This window comes from Sus scrofa, chromosome X (genome assembly GCF_000003025.6).
Source record: "Sus scrofa isolate TJ Tabasco breed Duroc chromosome X, Sscrofa11.1, whole genome shotgun sequence".
In the NCBI taxonomy this organism is placed as follows: domain Eukaryota; kingdom Metazoa; phylum Chordata; class Mammalia; order Artiodactyla; family Suidae; genus Sus; species Sus scrofa.
Genome location: NC_010461.5, coordinates 34,348,936 through 34,368,530, shown reverse-complemented (window position 1 = coordinate 34,368,530; position 19,595 = coordinate 34,348,936). Strand labels below are relative to the sequence as shown.

Below are 19,595 nucleotides of genomic sequence, written 5' to 3'. Positions count from 1 at the left end.
TGGTATAGACCGGTGGCTATGGCTCCAATTAGACCCCTATCCTGGGAACCTCCCTGTGCCTCGGGCACGGCCCTAAAAAAGAAAAAAAAAGAAGAAAAAAAAAAAAAAGGAGAGAGCCTTTCGAGAAGTCAATGCCCTATACACTTGACATTTTCAAGAATATTCAAGGCAGTTGTCATTCCCTTCCTTGAGCAATCCCAAGAACTCCAGAAGCAGAGCAGCCAGAAAGCAAGCATGCATTTACTTGCCCTGCAACCTCTGTGGTATAATCTCGGGGAATAGTGACTGGTCTGCTTTATTGAGGTTGCCCAAAAACTCCTAAAACAGAGGTTCTTGACCTTGACTGCATGTTATTGTCACCTGTGCAGCTATAAAAATCCTGATGCCACATTCTGCCCTTTGGAAGTTAAAATCAGAAGCTGTGGTGGGGGGTTCACAGCAATATTTTTTAAAGCTCCCCAAGTTATTACAATCTGAAGAAAAGGCTGAGATTCATCCTAGAAAAAAGAGAGTAAGAAGGTGGGAGGAGAGTTGGGATACTGTGGTGTTGGGTAGAACAATGGATCATTTCGGAGGGGGAATGTCTTAGTAGTTGCTGAAATCTCACACTATAAGAAAAGTAAAAGATAACAACATGATATGTTAGACTGGAAAGAACAAGACCTCAAACATTTATAAAAGAAGTGCAATTGGGACTTCCCATCATGGCTCAGTGGTTAACGAATCCAACTAGGAACCATGAGGTTGCCGGTTTGATCCCTGGCCTTGCTCAGTGGGTTAAGGATCTGGTGTTGCCATGAGCTGTGGTGTAGGTTGCAGAGGCAGCTCGGATCCTGCGTCGCTGTGACTGTGGTGTAGGCCAGTGGCCAAAGCTCCGATTGGACCCCTAGCCTGGGAACCTCCATATGCCGCAGTTGTGGCCCTAGAAAAAGACCAAAAAAAAAAAAAAAAAATGAAGAAGCGCAATTGGCCCTTGAACAACATGGGTTTGAATTGCACAGGTCCACTTACACATGGATATTTTTCAAGAGTAAACACTACAGTACTACACGGTCTATGATTGGTTGAATCCATGGATGCTGAGGAGCCGCAAATAGGGAGGGCAGACTCTAAGTTATATGTGGATTAACTCCTGTGTTGCTCAAGAGTCCACTGTATTTTCCTGTAAGTTCAGTCACTGCTAAGAGCAGTCCCGTGGCAGCAGTAGCTACAATCTTTTCTCCCCCCAACATTTGTTAGCATCCCTAGTGTACAAATTTTGGTCTTAATATTGTTCTATATATAAAAAAGGAACCAGAAACTATTGGAGGACAGTTAATTGCATGACCTTGGGCAGGATAACATCAGTGTAACACTTTGTTGTTGCTAGGAAGCAAAAGTGATTTTAAAAATAGCAGGAGCAGTACGAAAAGGAAAAAGAACCAACTTAACCATTTGGACAAGTTGTTCTGGTTTCTTCTGGCCGTGGCCCGGGCCAGGGACTGAACCCACACCACAACAGCGACTCAAGCCGCTGCAGTGACAATGCTGAATCTTTAACCTGCTGATTGATCATTTATAGTAAATACCATTAAGCAAAACAAATTGTGCTTCTGAAAGGCCCTGATGCTCATAAGAAAAGAGTTAATATAAAGAAAATGTACAAAAATAATTGTAATATCTAAGAAGGATGATATTACCATGTGCATTTAAATTTCTTTACTGAAGTATTAAGTAGGTAAATGCTTATATGTAACTGTATAGATGCAGATAGATATTTCATGGGATTTTAAGTATATTTCTGTTCATAGAGTATAGATTTGAAGGGAGTTCCCATTGTGGCTCAGCAGGTTAAGAACCCGACTAGCATCCCTGAGGATGCAGGTTTGATCCCTGGCCTCACTCAGTGTGTTAAGGATCCAGTTTTGCTGCGAGCTGGGGCACAGGTCATAGATGCAGCTTAGATCCCACATTGCCGTGGCTGTGGTGCAGGCCAGCGGGCGGCTGCAGCTCTGATTTGACCCCTAGCCTGGGAACTTCCATATGCCTAGGGTGTAGCCCTCAAAACAAACAAACAAAACGAAACCAAACCCAACAAAAACCAGGTATAGATATGTGCCATTTTTAATGTGTGTAAACCACAAATAATTCGCACAACTTAGAAACCAAATAGTTCTAGAAATAGTAGAAACTGTCACATAAATGGACAGGCTCAATCAGCATTTATAGGCTTATACAAAGTGAAGTAGAAAAGCTGTCCTGCAGTTTACTAGCCCCCATTGCCCTACACAATTTCCAATTAGAAAAATGATACAGGAGTTCCCGTCGTGGCGCAGTGGTTAACGAATCCGACTAGGAACCATGAGGTGGCGGGTTCGGTCCCTGCGCTTGCTCAGTGGGTTAAGGATCCGGCGTTGCCGTGAGCTGTGGTGTAGGTTGCAGACGCGGCTCGGATCCCGCGTTGCTGTGGCTCTGGCGTAGGCTGGTGGCTACAGCTCCGATTCGACCTCTAGCCTGGGAACCTCCATATGCCGTGGGAGCGGCCCAAGAAATAGCAAAAAGAAAAAAAAAAGAAAAAAGAAAAATGATACAGCCCATTATTCCAAAATAATAACTTAGTTAACTATCCTGAAGAAGAAATGTCTAAATTTTCAAACGCACTTTCCTGTCTCTCTGGGGATGAAACTTCTTGGTAACCCAACTAATTATAACACAATGCCAATCCGAAATAAATATACTTCAAGACATTGAAACCAAGCTGGGTTAATATATCATAAAAAAATATTACAATGGGTCATGTATGCCAGAGATTGAAAACAAAAGTGAAAGAACGTCTCATCCTTTCACGTCTTTGGTAAATCCGAATTCGTATTAAAAACAGAAGCAAGGATCCCATGGTGGGCAGAATAATGCCCCTGCAGAGACGTTCGGGTCCTGATACCCAGAACCCATGAATATGTTACCATACATGGCAAAGGACATTTTGCAGATGTGATTAAATGAGGGATCCTGAGATGAGGAGATTACCCTGGCTTGGTCGGATACAATGACAAGGGTCCTTAGAAGAGAGAGGCGAGAGGTCAGAACTGAGAGAAGATGCCGGCTATGTTGCTGGCTTTGAGGATGGAGGAAGAGAACCGTGTGCTAAAAGAGACAGGCAGCCTCCAGAGGCTGGAAAGGCCAAGGAATTGGAGTCTTCCCTGGAGCCTCCACAAGGAACATAGCCCTGTGGACTCATTTTAGACCTCTGACCTGTAGGAGTAGAAGATAATAAATTTCTCTTGTTTAAAGTCATTAAGTGTGTAGTCATCTGTTAAAGCAGCAATAGGAAACCCATATTGGATCTCATATAAAAAGTGAAAACTAGGCGATAAAAAATATATTCAACCTAGTGGACAGCAACTTGAATATAATTCATCTTGAACTTAGCAACCAATTCCCACAACCCAACCCAAATTAAGTGGTAGGGTCAGCAATCCATTTAATCTGCATTCCTAGCCTCTTGAGATGATTTTTTTTTTCCTTCCAGTCTGGTAAAATTACACACACCTATTTAAATCCCAGGACCATGTAAGGATAAGAATAAAAGTAGGAGTATGAATGTAAACAAAATTAAATCTGTGATATTAATAGCATTGTGCTCAGTTTTGTTGTTAAAATATTAATCAGCTCTGTAATCAATGTGGTGTTTTATGTGTATACTTTCCTTTTTAAAATATTTAGAGCATTCAAGGAAATCTGAAATGCTAGGCTTGTGATTAAGTTAAATGTTTTAAAGCTTTTGATTAAGTTGCAATCAATGTTTAAATGGTTAGGAGACTTGTTTCATTCCTTTAATATGTATTTGATTTAGTGGCTGTATAAGTAGTATGTGAAAGTTTAAAGCAACCATTCTGAAACCTGAGCACACATCAGAATCACCAGGAGGGCTTATCAGAACACAGCCAGTTGTGTTTCAGATTCAATAGGTCTGGGTTGGGGCCCAAAAGAATTTGCCTTTCTAGCAAGTTCCCGGGTACTGTTTATGCTGCTGGCTTGGGGACTACACTTTGAGAACCACTAAGGAGTGTTTGCTCTTTTATGTTTATAGAAATGCTAAATTCGTGAGACTAATATATTGTACTGTAAACAAAGTACAAAGGACAGGGAATATTTCCCTAGGCACAAAAAACCTCTTGGACATGAAAGAATCTGTGGGCAGAAGGGAGTATGACAAAACTTGATAGAAAATGTCACTTCAGGAGTTCCCATCGTGGCTCAGCGGAAACGAACCCGACTCATATTTATGAGGATGTGGGTTTGATCCCTGGCCTTGCTCAGTGAGTTAAGGATCCTGCGATGCTGTGGCTGTGGCATAGGCCGGAAGATGCAGCTCCAATTGGACCCCTAGCCTGGGAACTTCCATATGCTGCAGGAGTGGCCCTAAAAAAAAAAAAAAAAAAAAAAAAAAAAGGAAAAGAAAATGTTACTTCAATCCTTCAGCCACAGAAGCTGCAGGTGAAATGGACTCGGTGACATCGGGGAAAAGGAGCACCTCCCAGGCTCTTTTCACACTGGAATCACTTGTGGAAACAAAGATATTAAAGACCTTTAAACAGACAATTGATATCATTTTGTCAATGGAGTTGCTTTCTGCTTTATCTTTAAAGTTGCCATAAATCATGGAAAAATCGTCATTCTCATTTTTCTTCTTCCAGCCTACTACATATCTTTTTTAAAAAAACCAACAACCTTTTCACTGGAAACAATGACAAACCTATAATAACCTGTAATGTAGGCTGGACTTACAGGCCCATTAGCAGTAGTCTCGGCTTTCAAAGCTCGCCAGCAATTTAACATCCCAGCTTTCAACATAAGAGTTGTGTTATATGTGTTACAAATGAAAGATTGACACATTAAAAATACTCTCTAGCTCTGTAATGACTTTTTATTTTGGTCTCTTTTCATTTCCATTAAATATATAGAGTTCTATTTGCCTTCCGGTGGATTCCTGCAGCTTTGCAGAGAATCTTAGGCATCTGTCAACAATGGTAGCCAAACAATTTTTGCAAAACCCAAAGTACCCAAAATTGACAGTTTCTCACACCTATTCAGTTTCCTCTGGATTTTTAATTGTCAATATGAGGATTTTTTTGGAAAAATAATTAAGATATTTATTCAGCTCGATTTTGCCTAAATATTTAAAATACGTTCTGTTCCCACCCCGCCCCATCGTACTTTTAGAAAAAGAAACAGCATGGCATAGGACTTTAAATGGAAAGATAGTTCGGGAAATTAAATGTTAACATTGATTATTTCTGGATGATGGCAGTACTGGTGGGTTCTAGCTATTTTTAAAAATCTCTTTTAATATTTTCTACCAAAAGGCGTATGGCTGTAACAACCAGAAAAAAACCATATCATTCAAAAAAGAAATTTTTTCCCAAACATCATTTTGAAAGTAATTGAAAATGAACTAGGGCTTCTCAGAGTAATGGCTAATTCTTGGCCTTAGTGAAGAAATGTGCAAAATGATCCTGGAACGTCTTACCATATCAAAAAGCAAGGAACTTATCAAAGGCTAATAAAGTTATGTCAGAATGACCCAGTAGCCAACCTGAAGACAGATTACACTGGCCAAATTTGGGACAATTTGAGCACCAATAAGAGTAATAACTGCAATGGATTGAAAGCTTCAAATATTAAAATGCATGACTTTATGAAGATACTAAAAATCAGGAACATTGAGAAGAGGCATAGCGAGATCCATTTTAACTCAATTTAAAAGAGTTCTCTCAGTCAGTTTGCATAAACTGTGGTCAGAAAAGTCAGGCTGTATAAAGATGGAACAAGATAGCCCTGTATGTAAAGAGTGCCCTGATACAGAATATTTTCATATAGGTTCAAGAACGATTTTGAGGAGGAGGCATGAAAAGGATGGTTGATCTAAATAGTTCATAAAGGTCTTTCAAATCTCAGGTTTCTATTATTCTTTAATATTTTTCTCCTTTGGTATAAAATCAAAATTTGTTTAGGAATTAGCTAAAGCACCCAGAAAGACAAAACAACACCATAAATACCATAAACAATGTCTCCCATGGCCCCAGGAAGGCCTGATGCAGAGTCTGTGTGGTTGGGTAAATAGATACTAAAAACAAAGAAACAAACGAACACAACCCCAAACCCCAGCAGTGTGCCAGGCCACATCTTAAGAGCCAATATGGATATTGATGAGGTGGCAATCACACAGCAATCCTGATGCTCTTAGAAAAAACTGGGTTGTTCCTAAACTCTTGGAACATGGTGGATGTGTCGCAAAAGGCAAAGGCAAACAGAAGTTGTGTTCTCATGGAGTCCTGCCATGCCTTCTCCCTTTTGTCCCCATCGTGCCATGATGCGCTGTATGCCCCCTAAATTCCAGCTTGTTGTCAATGACATCTCCAACCCGTGGAATAGTTGACTGGCAAACAGTTGGAGGAATATTTAGCTGTGCATTATGACACAATGAAAAGCCTGTAATCATTTAAAAATGGGTATTTCCTATTTTTATTTCTTAAAGAAGCAGGCCAAGGCCCTGGAGGAGACATAGACTTTATTCCCAATGTAAATTGGCCAAGGAATAAACTTGCTGACTGAGTCTCCCTCTGGGAGGAGACTATTCCAATGCCCTGATATCTCTACATAGGTTATAATTTTAGTGTGATCAATCTAAGAATGATGAGGAAGCAAGATCATACCTTCAGCACACCTAGATGGGCTCCTCTCAAATGGGCTAATGTTGGAAGAAGCCCAGGAATGTTGAAGGAAATTGCCATATGCAATTTATTCAGGAAGGCATCTATAAGGGCCAGGTTATTTTGACTTATATGTTGGTTCCTAGTTTTGAAAACCTCGGAGATAAATGAATAGAGCATAATGGCATTCATAATGACTTCCTCAAAATATGCTATGGGAATTTCAGTGTTAGGTCAGTGTAAACTGACTAGAAGACCACAAAGATGGCCGGAAGTGAGCTAGAGCCTGTCCTGAGACTGAGTTAGGCCATAACTTGATTCAACCAACATTTCTGGAATTTCTCCTTTGTGCCTGTCCTTTAAAAGCACTATCTGATTTATCCTCATATGACTCATTGAGATATATATCTGCATACAAATGAGGACCTAAGGACTCAGAAGCAACTGGTCCAAACGACAGGGCCAATGTAGTATGAGCTGTGACTTGAAGTGAAGCCCAACCCTGCTTCAAAGCCCCTAATCTTTTTTTAAAGTCTGTTTTTCTTAAATTGGAATGTAGTTGACTTACAAAGTTTTGTTAATTTCAGAGGTATAGCAAAGTAAATCTATCTATCTATCTATCTATCTATCTATCTATATATATATATATATATATATATTCCTTTTCAGATTCTTTTCCTCTATGAGTTATTACACAGTATTGAGCAAATTTCCCTGTGCTATACAGTAGGTTTTTGTTACTCACCTATTTTATATATCAATCCCAACCCCCTAATTTACGCCCCCACCCGCACACATTTCCCCTTTAGTAACCACAACTTTGGTTTCAAAATCTTTAAGTCTGGACTTCCCGTGTGGCTCACAACAAAATCTTTAAGTCTGTTTCTGTTTTGTAAGTTCCATTGTATCATTTCTATTAGACACCATATATTAGTGCTCTCATATGATTTGTCTTTCTCTGTCTGACGTACTTCACTTAGTATAACCATTTCTAGGTCCATCCATCCTGAACCAAATGGCATTATTTCATGCTTTTTTATGGCTGAGTAATATTCTGTTGGGTATATGTACCACGTCTTCTCTATCCAATCCTCTGCTAATGAACATTTAGCTTGCTTCCATGTCTTGCAAAGCCCCTACTCTTTACACTATGGCAACCTGCCTCTAAACTATAAATATATCATAATTCATATTGTGAATGACTGGCTTTTAGTTGCCATTTACCCAAGGACATACAACTGCCATGCTGCTAGTTTCTTGGTGGCCTCTGTAAAGATTCATGGAGATATCATATTTCCTATTAGGTACAAGTTTATTAGTACCTAATTAGGTACATAATTCCGATTAGGTGCTAATATTTTAAAACATTTTACTAAGAAACCTCAGTAAGATTACCTTTTTGGTCTTAATAACATTGGTATAAATATCTCAAGAAGAGTATTCCAGCTTTCCAAATCATTCCTTTCAATATGACAGTGGTTCACTCCTTCTCTTGAAAACTGTGTCTCATCCTCAAATCCCTGAATAACCTCCATTATTGGAGCTATCAAAATGACAATGATTTGAAACCCTTCTGTGTTGCTGCAGAGGCATGTGGGTATATGGATGTATGATGGGTTGAATGGTAACCCCCAAATTCATATCTACTAGGAAACTCAGAATGAAGAATTGTTTGGACGTAGAGTCTTGCAAATGTAATTAGTTGAGATAAGGTCATACTGGAATGGGGGGAGTGCTAAATCCAATGGCTAATGTTCCCCTTAGATATACAAAGAGATAAAGCTGAAGGCAGACATTAGAGTGATGCAGCTACAAGGCAAGGATGCCAAAGATGGCTGAGAGCGACCAGAAGCTAGAAAGGGGCAAGGAAGGAGTCTTCCCTAGAGCCCTCAGGGAGAGCATGGCCTTGTTGACACATGGATCTGGGGCTTCCAGCCTCCAGAACTGTGAGAGGATAAATCTGTGTTGTTTTGAAGCCACCAAGTTTGCGGTGATTTCTGTGGCAGCCCTAGGAAACTGGTACAGTAGTCTCTGCTGATTTTCCTTTCTACTGGTTTTGGATTGGCAGAAAACACTTTAGCGATCACTACCATAAGTAAATTGCATCTATAGGGGATGTAATTAGAGTAGAAAAACATTACATTATTTGGGTTTATATGGAGCCTTTCATACACATGGTTCCTGAAGCTGTTTTACTAAGTACTGTATTAAAGTGAAAATGACTGTGAAGCTATTATGCACCTTTCAATAGTGGACTCAGAGCATTAGCCATGAACAGCTGTCATTATGGCAGAAACAGAAAGCCCTGAAACTGGAGTGATAGCATCCTACTGCTATTGCTAAGTTTCATCCATTTTTAAACTTCCAAAGAATAAGTGATCTGAGTCATGCTAAGGTGTCACTTCTGGTGTCACATCTAAAAAGACAGGCCCAGAGTGGGGAAAAAAATAGCATCGCCAACTTTTAACCCCAGTAGAGCACTGGAGAATTGACAGAATCTGAAGATACCCTCAAATCTGGGTACATGTCACTGAATATATGTCTATCTTTTGTGTTTCTGATACGCTGGGGAGTAGGAAAGAGTTGCTAAGAGAGACTTTTTGAAAGAGGGAGGTGAGCAATAGTTGATTTTCTCCAACGGGAGCCTGACCCTACAGGGATCCACTCTGAACAGAGGAAACATTTCGATTCTCAGGGCCGCCTTCCCATGGGTGTAGGATACATCCTTGCTAGTCACATTACGTCTAGGTGAAGGACGTTTAGCCAAATCCAGAGGAGAAATGATAGCCTAGGTGTGCAGAAAAGAGTGGGCAGAGCAGCCCCAAGATGGCCATCCTCAAAAGGCCTGCTTCCAAGTTTGGCCCCTGGCTGGCATCTGGGAACTTGGACTTTGGGTTTCCACCATTCCTAGAAGCAAGGATGGCTTACTACCTAAACTGGGTGTATAAATACTGTGGGTTATGCTGACTGCCTTCTTTCCCTCTGGCAGTCTAGAATTTGGGTTCAGGTGAGGTAGAGGGTGCCTATGTGACCAGCCCCCAGTAAAAATCTTATGCCCTGAAACCCTAATGGGCTTCCCTGGAAGACAGCATTTCCCACAAGCTTCCGCCTGGTCTCCCCTGGACTCATGTGCCATTTCCCTTCACTGGTTTTGCTTTGTATCCTTTTTTCATGATGGATCTTAGCCCTGAGCAGAACCGTATGCCGAGTGCTGTGAATCCTCCTAATGAGCCATTGAACCTGGGGTGGTTTTGGCGACCCTGACACACCAGCTCCTTCCTAATATCAGTCGGCAGCTCCATCTCAGGACTCCCCTTCGCTCCCCGCGAGCACCCTTGGATGCCACGGGACTCACCCGAGACTTCGCTAAGGAGAATTCACCCACTATGTGCTGGAGTTGTACGATCATAGTCAGGAAGAAAAGAGCAGTACATTTTATTTTGAATGTGTACTTAGGTTTTTTACTGCTCGATCTGATTGTTCCTTTCTTTGGTGGCTGAGACAGGACCAACTTGTAAAGGTACACTTTTTAAATTTGCAAATGCAAAGTATGTTTATTTGCAGATGTGAAGACATAGTTGGCTGTCCTTCTGTTCCTGAATGCTTCAAGCTTGTTCTTGCCTTAAGCTTTTGCACCAGCAGGTCTTTCTGTCTGAAATGCTTCTCCCACGGCTTTGCACGCCTGGCTCTGTCTTTTCAGTGAGCTCTCCACTTAACTCTCACCTCCTCAGAGAGGCCTTTCCTGAGCACCCCATCTAAAAGAGCCCGCACTCCACCCACAGATCACACTGCTTTGGCTTCATCATAGCACTTATTTCAACCTTCTATTTTATTCACACTTTATTTTGTTTTGTTTTGTTTTGTTTTGTTTAGTGAAAGCCTCCTCCCTCTAGAATATAATTTCCACTTGAAAAAATATTTTGTTTGATTTCATCAATTTTTGTTCTCAGTGCTAAAACAATGCCTGGAAGAAAAACTAGGCATCCAGTAAATATTTTTGAATAAATGAATAATTAAATCATTTGACTAAATAAATGACCTTTTGGAAATTACATTTAACAGTTTTCTGGAGACTGGCCCAATTTGCTTTTTTTTTTTTTTGGTCCGTTGCCACATTCAGTGTGTGTATTCCTCATCAGGTTCTTTTTTCACCAAGGGGCAGTCCCTTTTTTTTCTTCCACCAGGCCCCCAAAGCAGCCGGACAGGCAGATAGAGAAGCGTCGCCATCAGTCAGTGTCAGATGTGCACTCTTGCTTCAAAAGGGCCAGCACTATCATTTAGACATCATCCTATCTCATTGCATCTTACAAAGTTTAACTTCTACAAAAAGCAAGGAGGCAACTGCTATGGATTGTTCTGTGCACATCAGCAGGGTCAGTGTCATTAAGATTCATTTCCTTGCTTCTCCTGTTCAATTACCTCTGTGAAAGGCAGTGGATTTCTCTTGTCCTCTTCAATTTAGGTTTATTGAATTTCTGAATCTCAGCCATATCTTGTTTATCAGACATTTTGGCAGATTAGGCAGTAATGAGGTGCCCAAAAGAAAGTCACATTTCCGCAGCAGCTACCCCCTTTCTAACATCCCCCCCTGCCATTTCCAGCCTCTTCTGATATTGCACTATCCTTATCTGCCTTGTACCCTAACGATTGCCTCCTGTCCCTCCCTAACCGTGCCTGTCCTCAAGTTTCAGCCTTCCCTAATTCTCCCATGATGAGCCTCTGCAGCTCATTGTCTACCACTGAGCTTCCACTTCTGTTTCTTCAGCTCTTAGCTTTACTCAAGGTCTTTATCTCTGGTGGCTCGTGGACATTTGTACGTGGAGGTTCAACCTTTAACGCAATGTATCCAATACCTAATCTATCACCTTCTCCCCAAAGCAGCAACTCCTTTCATTTTCCTGCTTTGGCTAATATAGACATACATATTTTAAGAATAACAAATCAGAAATCATCCTGCCTCCCCTGTCAGTGTTCCTTTCCCATTCAGTTAATATGAAACCATATAAATATCTTATTAGCTGTCCCTTCTGTACTAATGCACTAGCATAGATTGATGGCCCAACAGCCCAGGATTACTGCACAGCCTTCCAATTCAGGGTCTCCGAAAGTGTGCAGCCACCACTGCAGCAGAATCATTTGAGGAGACTGTCAAAATATAGATTCCCAGGGAGTTCCCTCGTGGTCTAGTGGTTAGGATTCAGCACTTTCACCACTGCTGCATGCTGCAGCCAAAACAAACAAACAAAAATATATAGATTCTGAGACTCCAATTGAACCCTAACCTGTAGAATTAGAATTTCTGAGTGTAAGCCCTAGGATTTGGCAATTCAATTAATTCCCCAACATAATTCTGAAGCTAGTTTTAGAACTCGTGGAATGATCTCTCTACCTTCTGTCTGTACTCAGATCCAAATTACTCTGCACCTGTCTACACAGAGTTTACACTGGGACACACCTCTGCTTAAGGACTCTGACTTTAAATCTAATATATGTGCATACATTTGAGAGTATAGATTGAACCTTAGGAATCAGAGAAGAAAACTGAGATCCAGAGAAATTTCCGTCCATGGAGGTCACAGAGCAGGTAAGTGGCAAAGCTTGGACTAGATCTCAAGTCTTGTGATTTCCAAGCCCTGCCTCACAGAGTTAACGTACATGTCCTGACTGCCGTCCTTTGAAAGGGCTGCTCTTAAAATTGGCCTCTGGATGGCATCTGGAAGCTTCAGTGTGGGGAGGGTTCCCACCATCCCCAGGACTGGTAAAGAGCAGCTCACCATGCCTAAAATGTTTTTATAAACAATATGGTTTAAAACGAATCCCCGCCTTTCTTCTGGGAGTCTGGAATTTGGTACATGTCAAACAGAGCATGCTCTGTGACCATCCCGCATTAAAAACCCTGGCCATTGAGTCTGTAGGCAGTGTCCCTGATGGACAGCATCTTACACGTGTTGTCACAACTTGGTACTAAGGGAATTGAGTGCATCCTGAGTGACTCCACTGGGAGGGGACTATTGGAAGCGCACACCTGGTTTCCCTCATGTTTCCCCCCATGTGCCCCCCCCCATGTGCCTTTTCCCTTCATTGATGGTGCTTGGTGTCCTTTCACTGTAAGAAGTCATGGCCATGAGTATGACTATATGCTGAGCACTCTGCACCTTCCTCGTGAATCATCAAACACGGGGGTGGTCTTGAGGACCTTGCAACACACAAGCCAATGCTTGCATAACTTCTTTCATTGCCTCTCTCGTGGGCTGTGTAGAAGAGACAGTAGGCGTAAACCAAAACAGCATGGCCTTAGAAAAACAGCATGATTTAGATGCTGACTTAGCTGCTAAGCTCCATTACTTCTCTGAGTCATGGTTTCATCATCTGTAAAATTGGGCCAATAATACGTATCCTGTAAGATTTTTACAAAGATTTAGAGATAATAGTATAAGAGGCCCATAGTATATACCCTTTAAGGAGGAGCTAGTATTTCCTTCAAGTCTTTTGGATAAGGTGGAATGGCCAGAAGGAATTTTGTGCATCCAGTTTTACGTATCTATATATCCATGTAGCAATGGCACTGGTGATATGGACCAAAAGGTCCCAGTCATGTTGGAACTTGTAGCAGATTGTTTTTCCCAGGATCTAGGTAGAGCTCCTCTAACTAAGGACTCACAGTGGGAATTGTGTGAGAATCATGTGGACTCACAGCACAGAAAAGGACATGTGTATACTCATCCTCAGTTTTCATCCCATGCTTGGCTCTTCATCTCTTGCTTTTGGGGACCTGCCCACTCCACTGATTTCTGGGCCCTGACCTCTTTCTGGCTGCCACTCTGCGCTCCTTAACTCTTCATGGGATGCTCACCTATTCCTACAACTGCATCCTTTTCAACTACTAGTTTACACGTGACTCATTCACCATCATTCGCTTGGTCCTATGTAGAGGATTACCACTGAAATTTCTTTCCTGATTGTGTCCTTGGCTTCATTCCTTAACCATCTTGTAATATTTGTTCTTGAATAAAGTATATTTCACTTTTGTGGAAACAGAATTATTAGGCAAGCATAATGCCACCAGTCAGTGGCAGCACATTTGGAAGAAAAATTTGTTTATGTATTTATTCGTTTTGTCCCTTGCAGCCAGAAGACGAATACAACCCTTCTTACTACTAACATTGTCCCATCCGAAATAACATAACTAAAAGGTTTAAAGATGAGTTACTTCACATCTCTTCAGCAATTCAAATGAGTGGATTCTTTAGCATATCCTAAGGTAGCTGCCCTAAAAAGCAGACAGTGTCTGCAAGGAGTTGCTTTATGGCACATCGTTTTCAGCAAATAATCAGTAGACTTTGCTATCAGGGCAAAATATTTAAACAAAGGCATTTGCTCTCTATTTCTCGTCAGACATGACACAAGGGTGAGGGGACTGCATGGGGAGTCAGAGGGTCTATGTTTCAGTCTGTGACTAGAGTCTAATGGTTCAAAGCCTTTTCCCACTTGCACGTTCATCTAGATAGGGGTGAGCTACTAGTACTTGCCAAGAGAACGTGAGTGGACGTGATTATGCCTAAGGTGGCTTTGAACCAAGTATCCTGTCTCCATGCTCTTTTCTCCTAACTCTTGGATGTTGGCACCCGGGATAACCGTGGAGGGCACATATGGAAGATGGTAGAGCCACTCTCATCCAGAGTTCCTGAATGGCCACATAAACAATCAGTCCTTCCATCTCTCCATCAGGAACATTGCACTATGTTACGCATTGACATTCTGAGATCTTTGTGTTGTAGTAGCTAGTGTGTCCCTAATTAAGTTGTTTCACTTCTTTATGCCCATCTGCTTGGGTTGTTATAAGGATTAAGTGGGTCAGAACAAGGCCTGACCCATAAAAATGTTCCGTAAATGTTCGCTATTAATATTACTCCCTGTTCTGATGTTAGCTGGTTACGGGTCATTGAACATGTCAATTTCCCTAGACCTCCATGTCTTCAACTGTAAAACATAAGAGTCACGCTTGATGACTAAATTTCCCAAAGTTTGAAATTTTGTATTCAGAAGTCTCTTCACATTGCTAAGAAAAATAATTATCTTAACCCATGGAAAGGGGCCGGAGGATAAGGGAGAGGCATTCAGAACATCAGGTTAAGAGGGAAAGAAGGTAAACAGAACAGGCCAAAGGGGGCTGAGAGGGAAAACTACTGTTTAAAGAGAAGCATAATTTTTTTTGAAATTTAAACATCAATTCTGAAATTAACTTCAAAGAGAAGATTTACAAACCGAGCGGTGTCCTTGAGACTTTCATTCACACCCAAGTGAATATCTTGTGTGGTAAGAAAACAAGGGTGTCCTCCTAGAAGGGCAAAGCCTACAATGAAAGGGAGAGAGAAAAAAAAATAATTAAAGTAGCAAACAAAATAATGAGGCGTCAGCACCATCTCAATTGAAAAGTCAAAATCTAAATCTCACCAGCCTCTCTGATAGGGAATTCTCAGGGAAAGCAAATTGAGGAATGGAGAGAGGCATATGACATTTTCTGTACCAGAACCTGGTGGTATGAGGCATTGTTCTCTTTTGAAGGCTAGCCCTCATTTTTATTCTTTGAAACGTATAATGATGTCCACCAGGAAAATGGGAAAATCAAACGTTAGTATGGGAAGTCATGGATTCCAGTGGAATACGCTCAGTAACACAAAGGAATAAACCAGTAATACACACAACATGGCTAAATCTCACGAACATGCTGAATGAAAGAAGCTAGACACAAAAGAGTAGATCATGTATAATTCCATTACACGAAGTTCTAGAATGGGCAAAACTAACAGAGTGGCAGAAATTAAAACAGTACTTGCTTCTGGAGAGGGCACTTGGCTGGGGAGGAGTATTGATGACCCTTCTGGGATAACAGGAATGCTTTCTACCTTTCGCCTTGATAGAGTTTGTATATGTAATGTATTCTTCTTCTTTTTTTTTTTTTTTTTTTTTTTTTTTTTTTTTTTTTTTTTGCTTTTTAGGGCTGCACCCGCGGGATATGGAAGTTCCCAGGCTGGGGGTTGAATCAGAGGTACAGCAGTTAGCCACAGCCACAGCCACAGCAACACAAGATCCAAGCTGCATCTGTGACCCACACCACAGCTCACAGCAATGCCAGATCCCCAACCTGCTAAGCAAGGCCAGGGATCGAACCCACATCCCCATGGATCCTAGTCGGGTTCATTACTGCTGAGCCACAATGGGAGCTTCTGTGATGAATTCTTTAACACTTATTGGACTATACACTTAGGATCTGTGCCTTTTCCTATATCTAAGTTTTTAATTTTTAAAAAGTTGAAAATAAAATGAGCAATGAAATGGCAGTTTCAGATCACTAAAAGCAAGATCAAAAGGTCATTCAACTATTTTATTTATCCTCCAACCAAGACAGGGCTAAGCACCCCGTACACATCCCCCTCACCACTTTCCAGCCCTCCGTGGAATGTGAGACTATTGCAGACATCCGAGCAGATGATGGCTCCCGCCCCACCCTCACAGCACGTGCCATGGGTCTGAGGGGGATGACACGGAGAGTGGCCTGCCCCAAGCCATAGCTCAATTCTGTGGGCACAAGCAGAGCCCTTTGACCACACTCCCTGGGGCAACATTCTGGAAAATGGGGACATCCCGTCAGAACTTTACTCCCTGAGACAGGTTCCATAGGCAGGCTTCCTCAGATATATAATGTAAAAGCAAATAAGTGTAATTACAAGACAGAGACTTGTCTGAGACATTTTGCAAACTTTACTTTTTGCCTCCTTATTGTGATATACCTTATTTGTCTTTTGGGACATATGCCACAATCACAATTTTCTAATCCCACCAGTTTCCCATGAGAAAGGAAGAAATCATTAATCCCACGGTGAACTGGGGGACAAGGCGTTTTAGACATACGAAGGGGAATTAGAGTCTCATGAAACAATCCACTGAAGCCTTAACACAATTTGAATAATGCAATTTGAATATGGATGGGTATTAAATGATATTAACAAATCATTTTTGTTAGGTGTGAACATTATATTGTAGCTATACAAAAATAGTCTTGTTTATTTGAAATATGCATAGTGATGTATTTTGAGATAAAATGGCATTATAGCTTTAATATACTTTGCAAAATTTTTTTTTTTTTGTCTTTTAGAGGACCACTCCTGCAGCATATGGAGGTTCCCAGGCTAGGGGTCTAATTGGAGCTGTAGCCGCCAGCCTACGCCAGAGCCATAGAAACGCCAGATCCGAGCCACATCTGTGACCTACACCACAGCTCATGGCAACGCCAGATCCTTAACCCACTGAGCGAGGCCAGGGATCGAACTCACAACCTCATGGTTCCTAGTCATTCGTTAACCACTGAGCCACGATGGGATCTCCTACCTTGCAATATTTAACTAACAAAAATGAATAGTTAAATCAAAGAAGGCAACGTAATAAAAGTTGTTAGATTGATGTAAGGGTTAGCGGTGTGCTCATTATACTAATCTTCCTATTTTCTGTTCATTTGAAAACTTTCTTAAGTAGAACAAAAAAGCCCACAATGAAACAATTGTTCTCATTTCTATTACTGCATAAAAAATAATTATATTCTACCTATTTTATACTTGAAAATAGTCTTTGGAGTTCCCTGGTGGCTCGGGGGATTAAGTATCCAGCTTTGTCACTTCTATGGCTCAGGTCCCTGCTGTGGCTTGGGTTCAGTCCCTGGCCTGGGAACTTTCACATGCCATGGGTATGGCCAAAAAAAAATATGCCCATTGGAGTTCCCATCATGGCTCAAATCCAACTAGGAACCATGAGCTTGTGGGTTTGATCCCTGGCCTCGCTCAGTGGGTTAAGGATCTGGCATTGCGGTGGCTGTGGTGTAGGCCGGCTGCTACAGCTCCAATTCGACCCCTAGCCTGGGAACCTCCATATGCTGCAGGAGTGGTCCTAGAAAAGGCAAAAAGACTACACACACACACACACACACACACACACACACACACACACACACATGCCCAGACCACATGGTTTTTAGGTAGAGGCCACTATGTTCTGACTCTAGCAATAACTAGTCACAGAGCACTGCCAGGTGCTAGCACTTCATAAAGTTTCTTCCACTGAATCCTTTACTCTGACAAACATAGTAGATTTATTTTATTTTATTTATTGCTTTTAGAGCCACACCCATGGCATATGGAGGTTCCCAGGTGAGGGGTCGAATTGGAGCTGCAGCTGCTGGCCTATGCCAGAGCCACAGCAACGCCAGATCTGAGCCACATCTGTGACCTACACCACAGATCATGGCAACACCAGATCCCTGACCCACTGAACAAGGCCAGAGATCAAACCTGCATCCTCATGGATACGAGTCGGATTTGCTTCCACTGAGTCACAACAGGAACTCCCCAGATATTATTATAAGAATTGAATTTAAGTGGTCTCTTGGAGTTCCCTGGCTCAGTGGGTTAAGGCTCGGGTGTTGTCACTGTTATAGCTAGGTTACTGCTGTGGCTCAGGTTTGGTCCCTGGCCCTGGAACTTCCGTATGCTGTGGGAGCGGCCAAAAAAATCAAGAATTTTATAGACAGGAGTGTTAAGAGTCACGAAGCCTAAAAACTTGTTCAAGATGTTTTTGAGAACTTGGAGCTTCCCCTAGGGGAGCCAGCCCCAGAGCCAACTTACACTGGGATCTGAGAGACAGGAACTATAGTGGAACTGGACTCAGTCTTCATCTGGAAAATCAGGCAGTTTGCCTAGAGCCCAAAGATGCCTTGCAGATCTGACATGCTACATCCCAGGGAGAATCAGAGAACAGGAGACACACTAACAACCTACTTGCTATGGGACCTATAGTAAAGAATTTGACTCAATTTATGATGTTTGATTGCTACTAGCCTCCAAGCCCGCCATCACTCTCCTTTCTCCTCCTGCCCTATACCCAGGTAAGCTTTGGCACTCGAAGGAGATTCAGGCTATACAAGTCCTGGCCTGTGCATAGGAATCCTCACCCCTGCCCGCTCCCCCCCCCCCCCGCAACCACAATAAATGCCCAAGCCAGTGTCATTCCCTTGCTCTCTAATGCCACCTTTGGACCAACTTGGAGCCAGCCCTACTCTCCCCAGAAAGCCACCTTATGCGAGTAACAAACCTTTCCATCTCCTCCAGATGCATTGTGGTATCCTCGCTGTCAACCATCAAACTAAATTTTGGTGGGAGGCACATCGTGTCTCTGTGGAGTGACCACAACAGGTCCCAGCTGCCCAGCATGGTTCTGAAGTGTATTCATTCCTTCTAAAATACATGTCTGGGACTGTGCTAGGCACTGGGAAAAGCACTCTTAACAACAAGATACAAGTCCTGCCTACTTGGAACTTATATTCTAGTGGAGGAGAGGCAGAGGGCAAACTGAATGAGTGAACTGAAGACCTTGTATGTTAGATGTTGACAGGTGCTATATGCAAAAGAGAGCAAGGGAGTTCCCTGGTGGCTCAGCAGGTTAAGGATCTGGTGTTGTCACTGCCACAACACAGGTTGGATCCCTGGACCAGGAACGTCTGCACACTGTGGGTGCAGCCAAAAATAAAGAAATAAAATGATTTTTTTTTAAAAAAGGAAAAAGAGAGCAGAGATAAGAGATAGGGAATGTAAGGAGAAGAAGCTGCAATTTTAATGTGGTCAAAGAAGTCATTCAGTGACATTGAAACATACCAGAGAGTGGGAAGAGCATATCCTGAGGTCCTGAGGAAGGGTCATGATGGATGGGTTCAAGGTACAATAAGAGAGTCGGTGTGGAAGGTACAGCGTGTGTGAGGAGGAGAGTAATAGGAGGTGAGGCTGCAGAAGGAAGGTGGGAAGGAAGCAACAATCTTGACTTTTGTCTGAATAAGAAGCCATGGGAGAGTGGAGCAGA

The 19,595-nt window shown here is 42.0% G+C and overlaps 2 protein-coding genes and 1 pseudogene across 2 annotated transcripts in view; 1 reads left to right on the top strand and 2 right to left on the bottom strand.

The window, feature by feature from the left end:
* The window catches only part of RPGR (retinitis pigmentosa GTPase regulator), a 283,854-nt gene that overhangs the window by 154,284 nt on the left and 109,975 nt on the right, over positions 1-19,595 (top strand). The window lies entirely within an intron of this gene.
* The window catches only part of OTC (ornithine carbamoyltransferase), a 69,314-nt gene that overhangs the window by 23,181 nt on the left and 26,538 nt on the right, over positions 1-19,595 (bottom strand). The window contains 1 exon segment of the mRNA NM_001164002.2: positions 14,958-15,045. Coding sequence (NP_001157474.1) covers positions 14,958-15,045 — 88 coding nt within the window.
* LOC110257858 lies at positions 7,500-14,950 on the bottom strand (annotated as a pseudogene).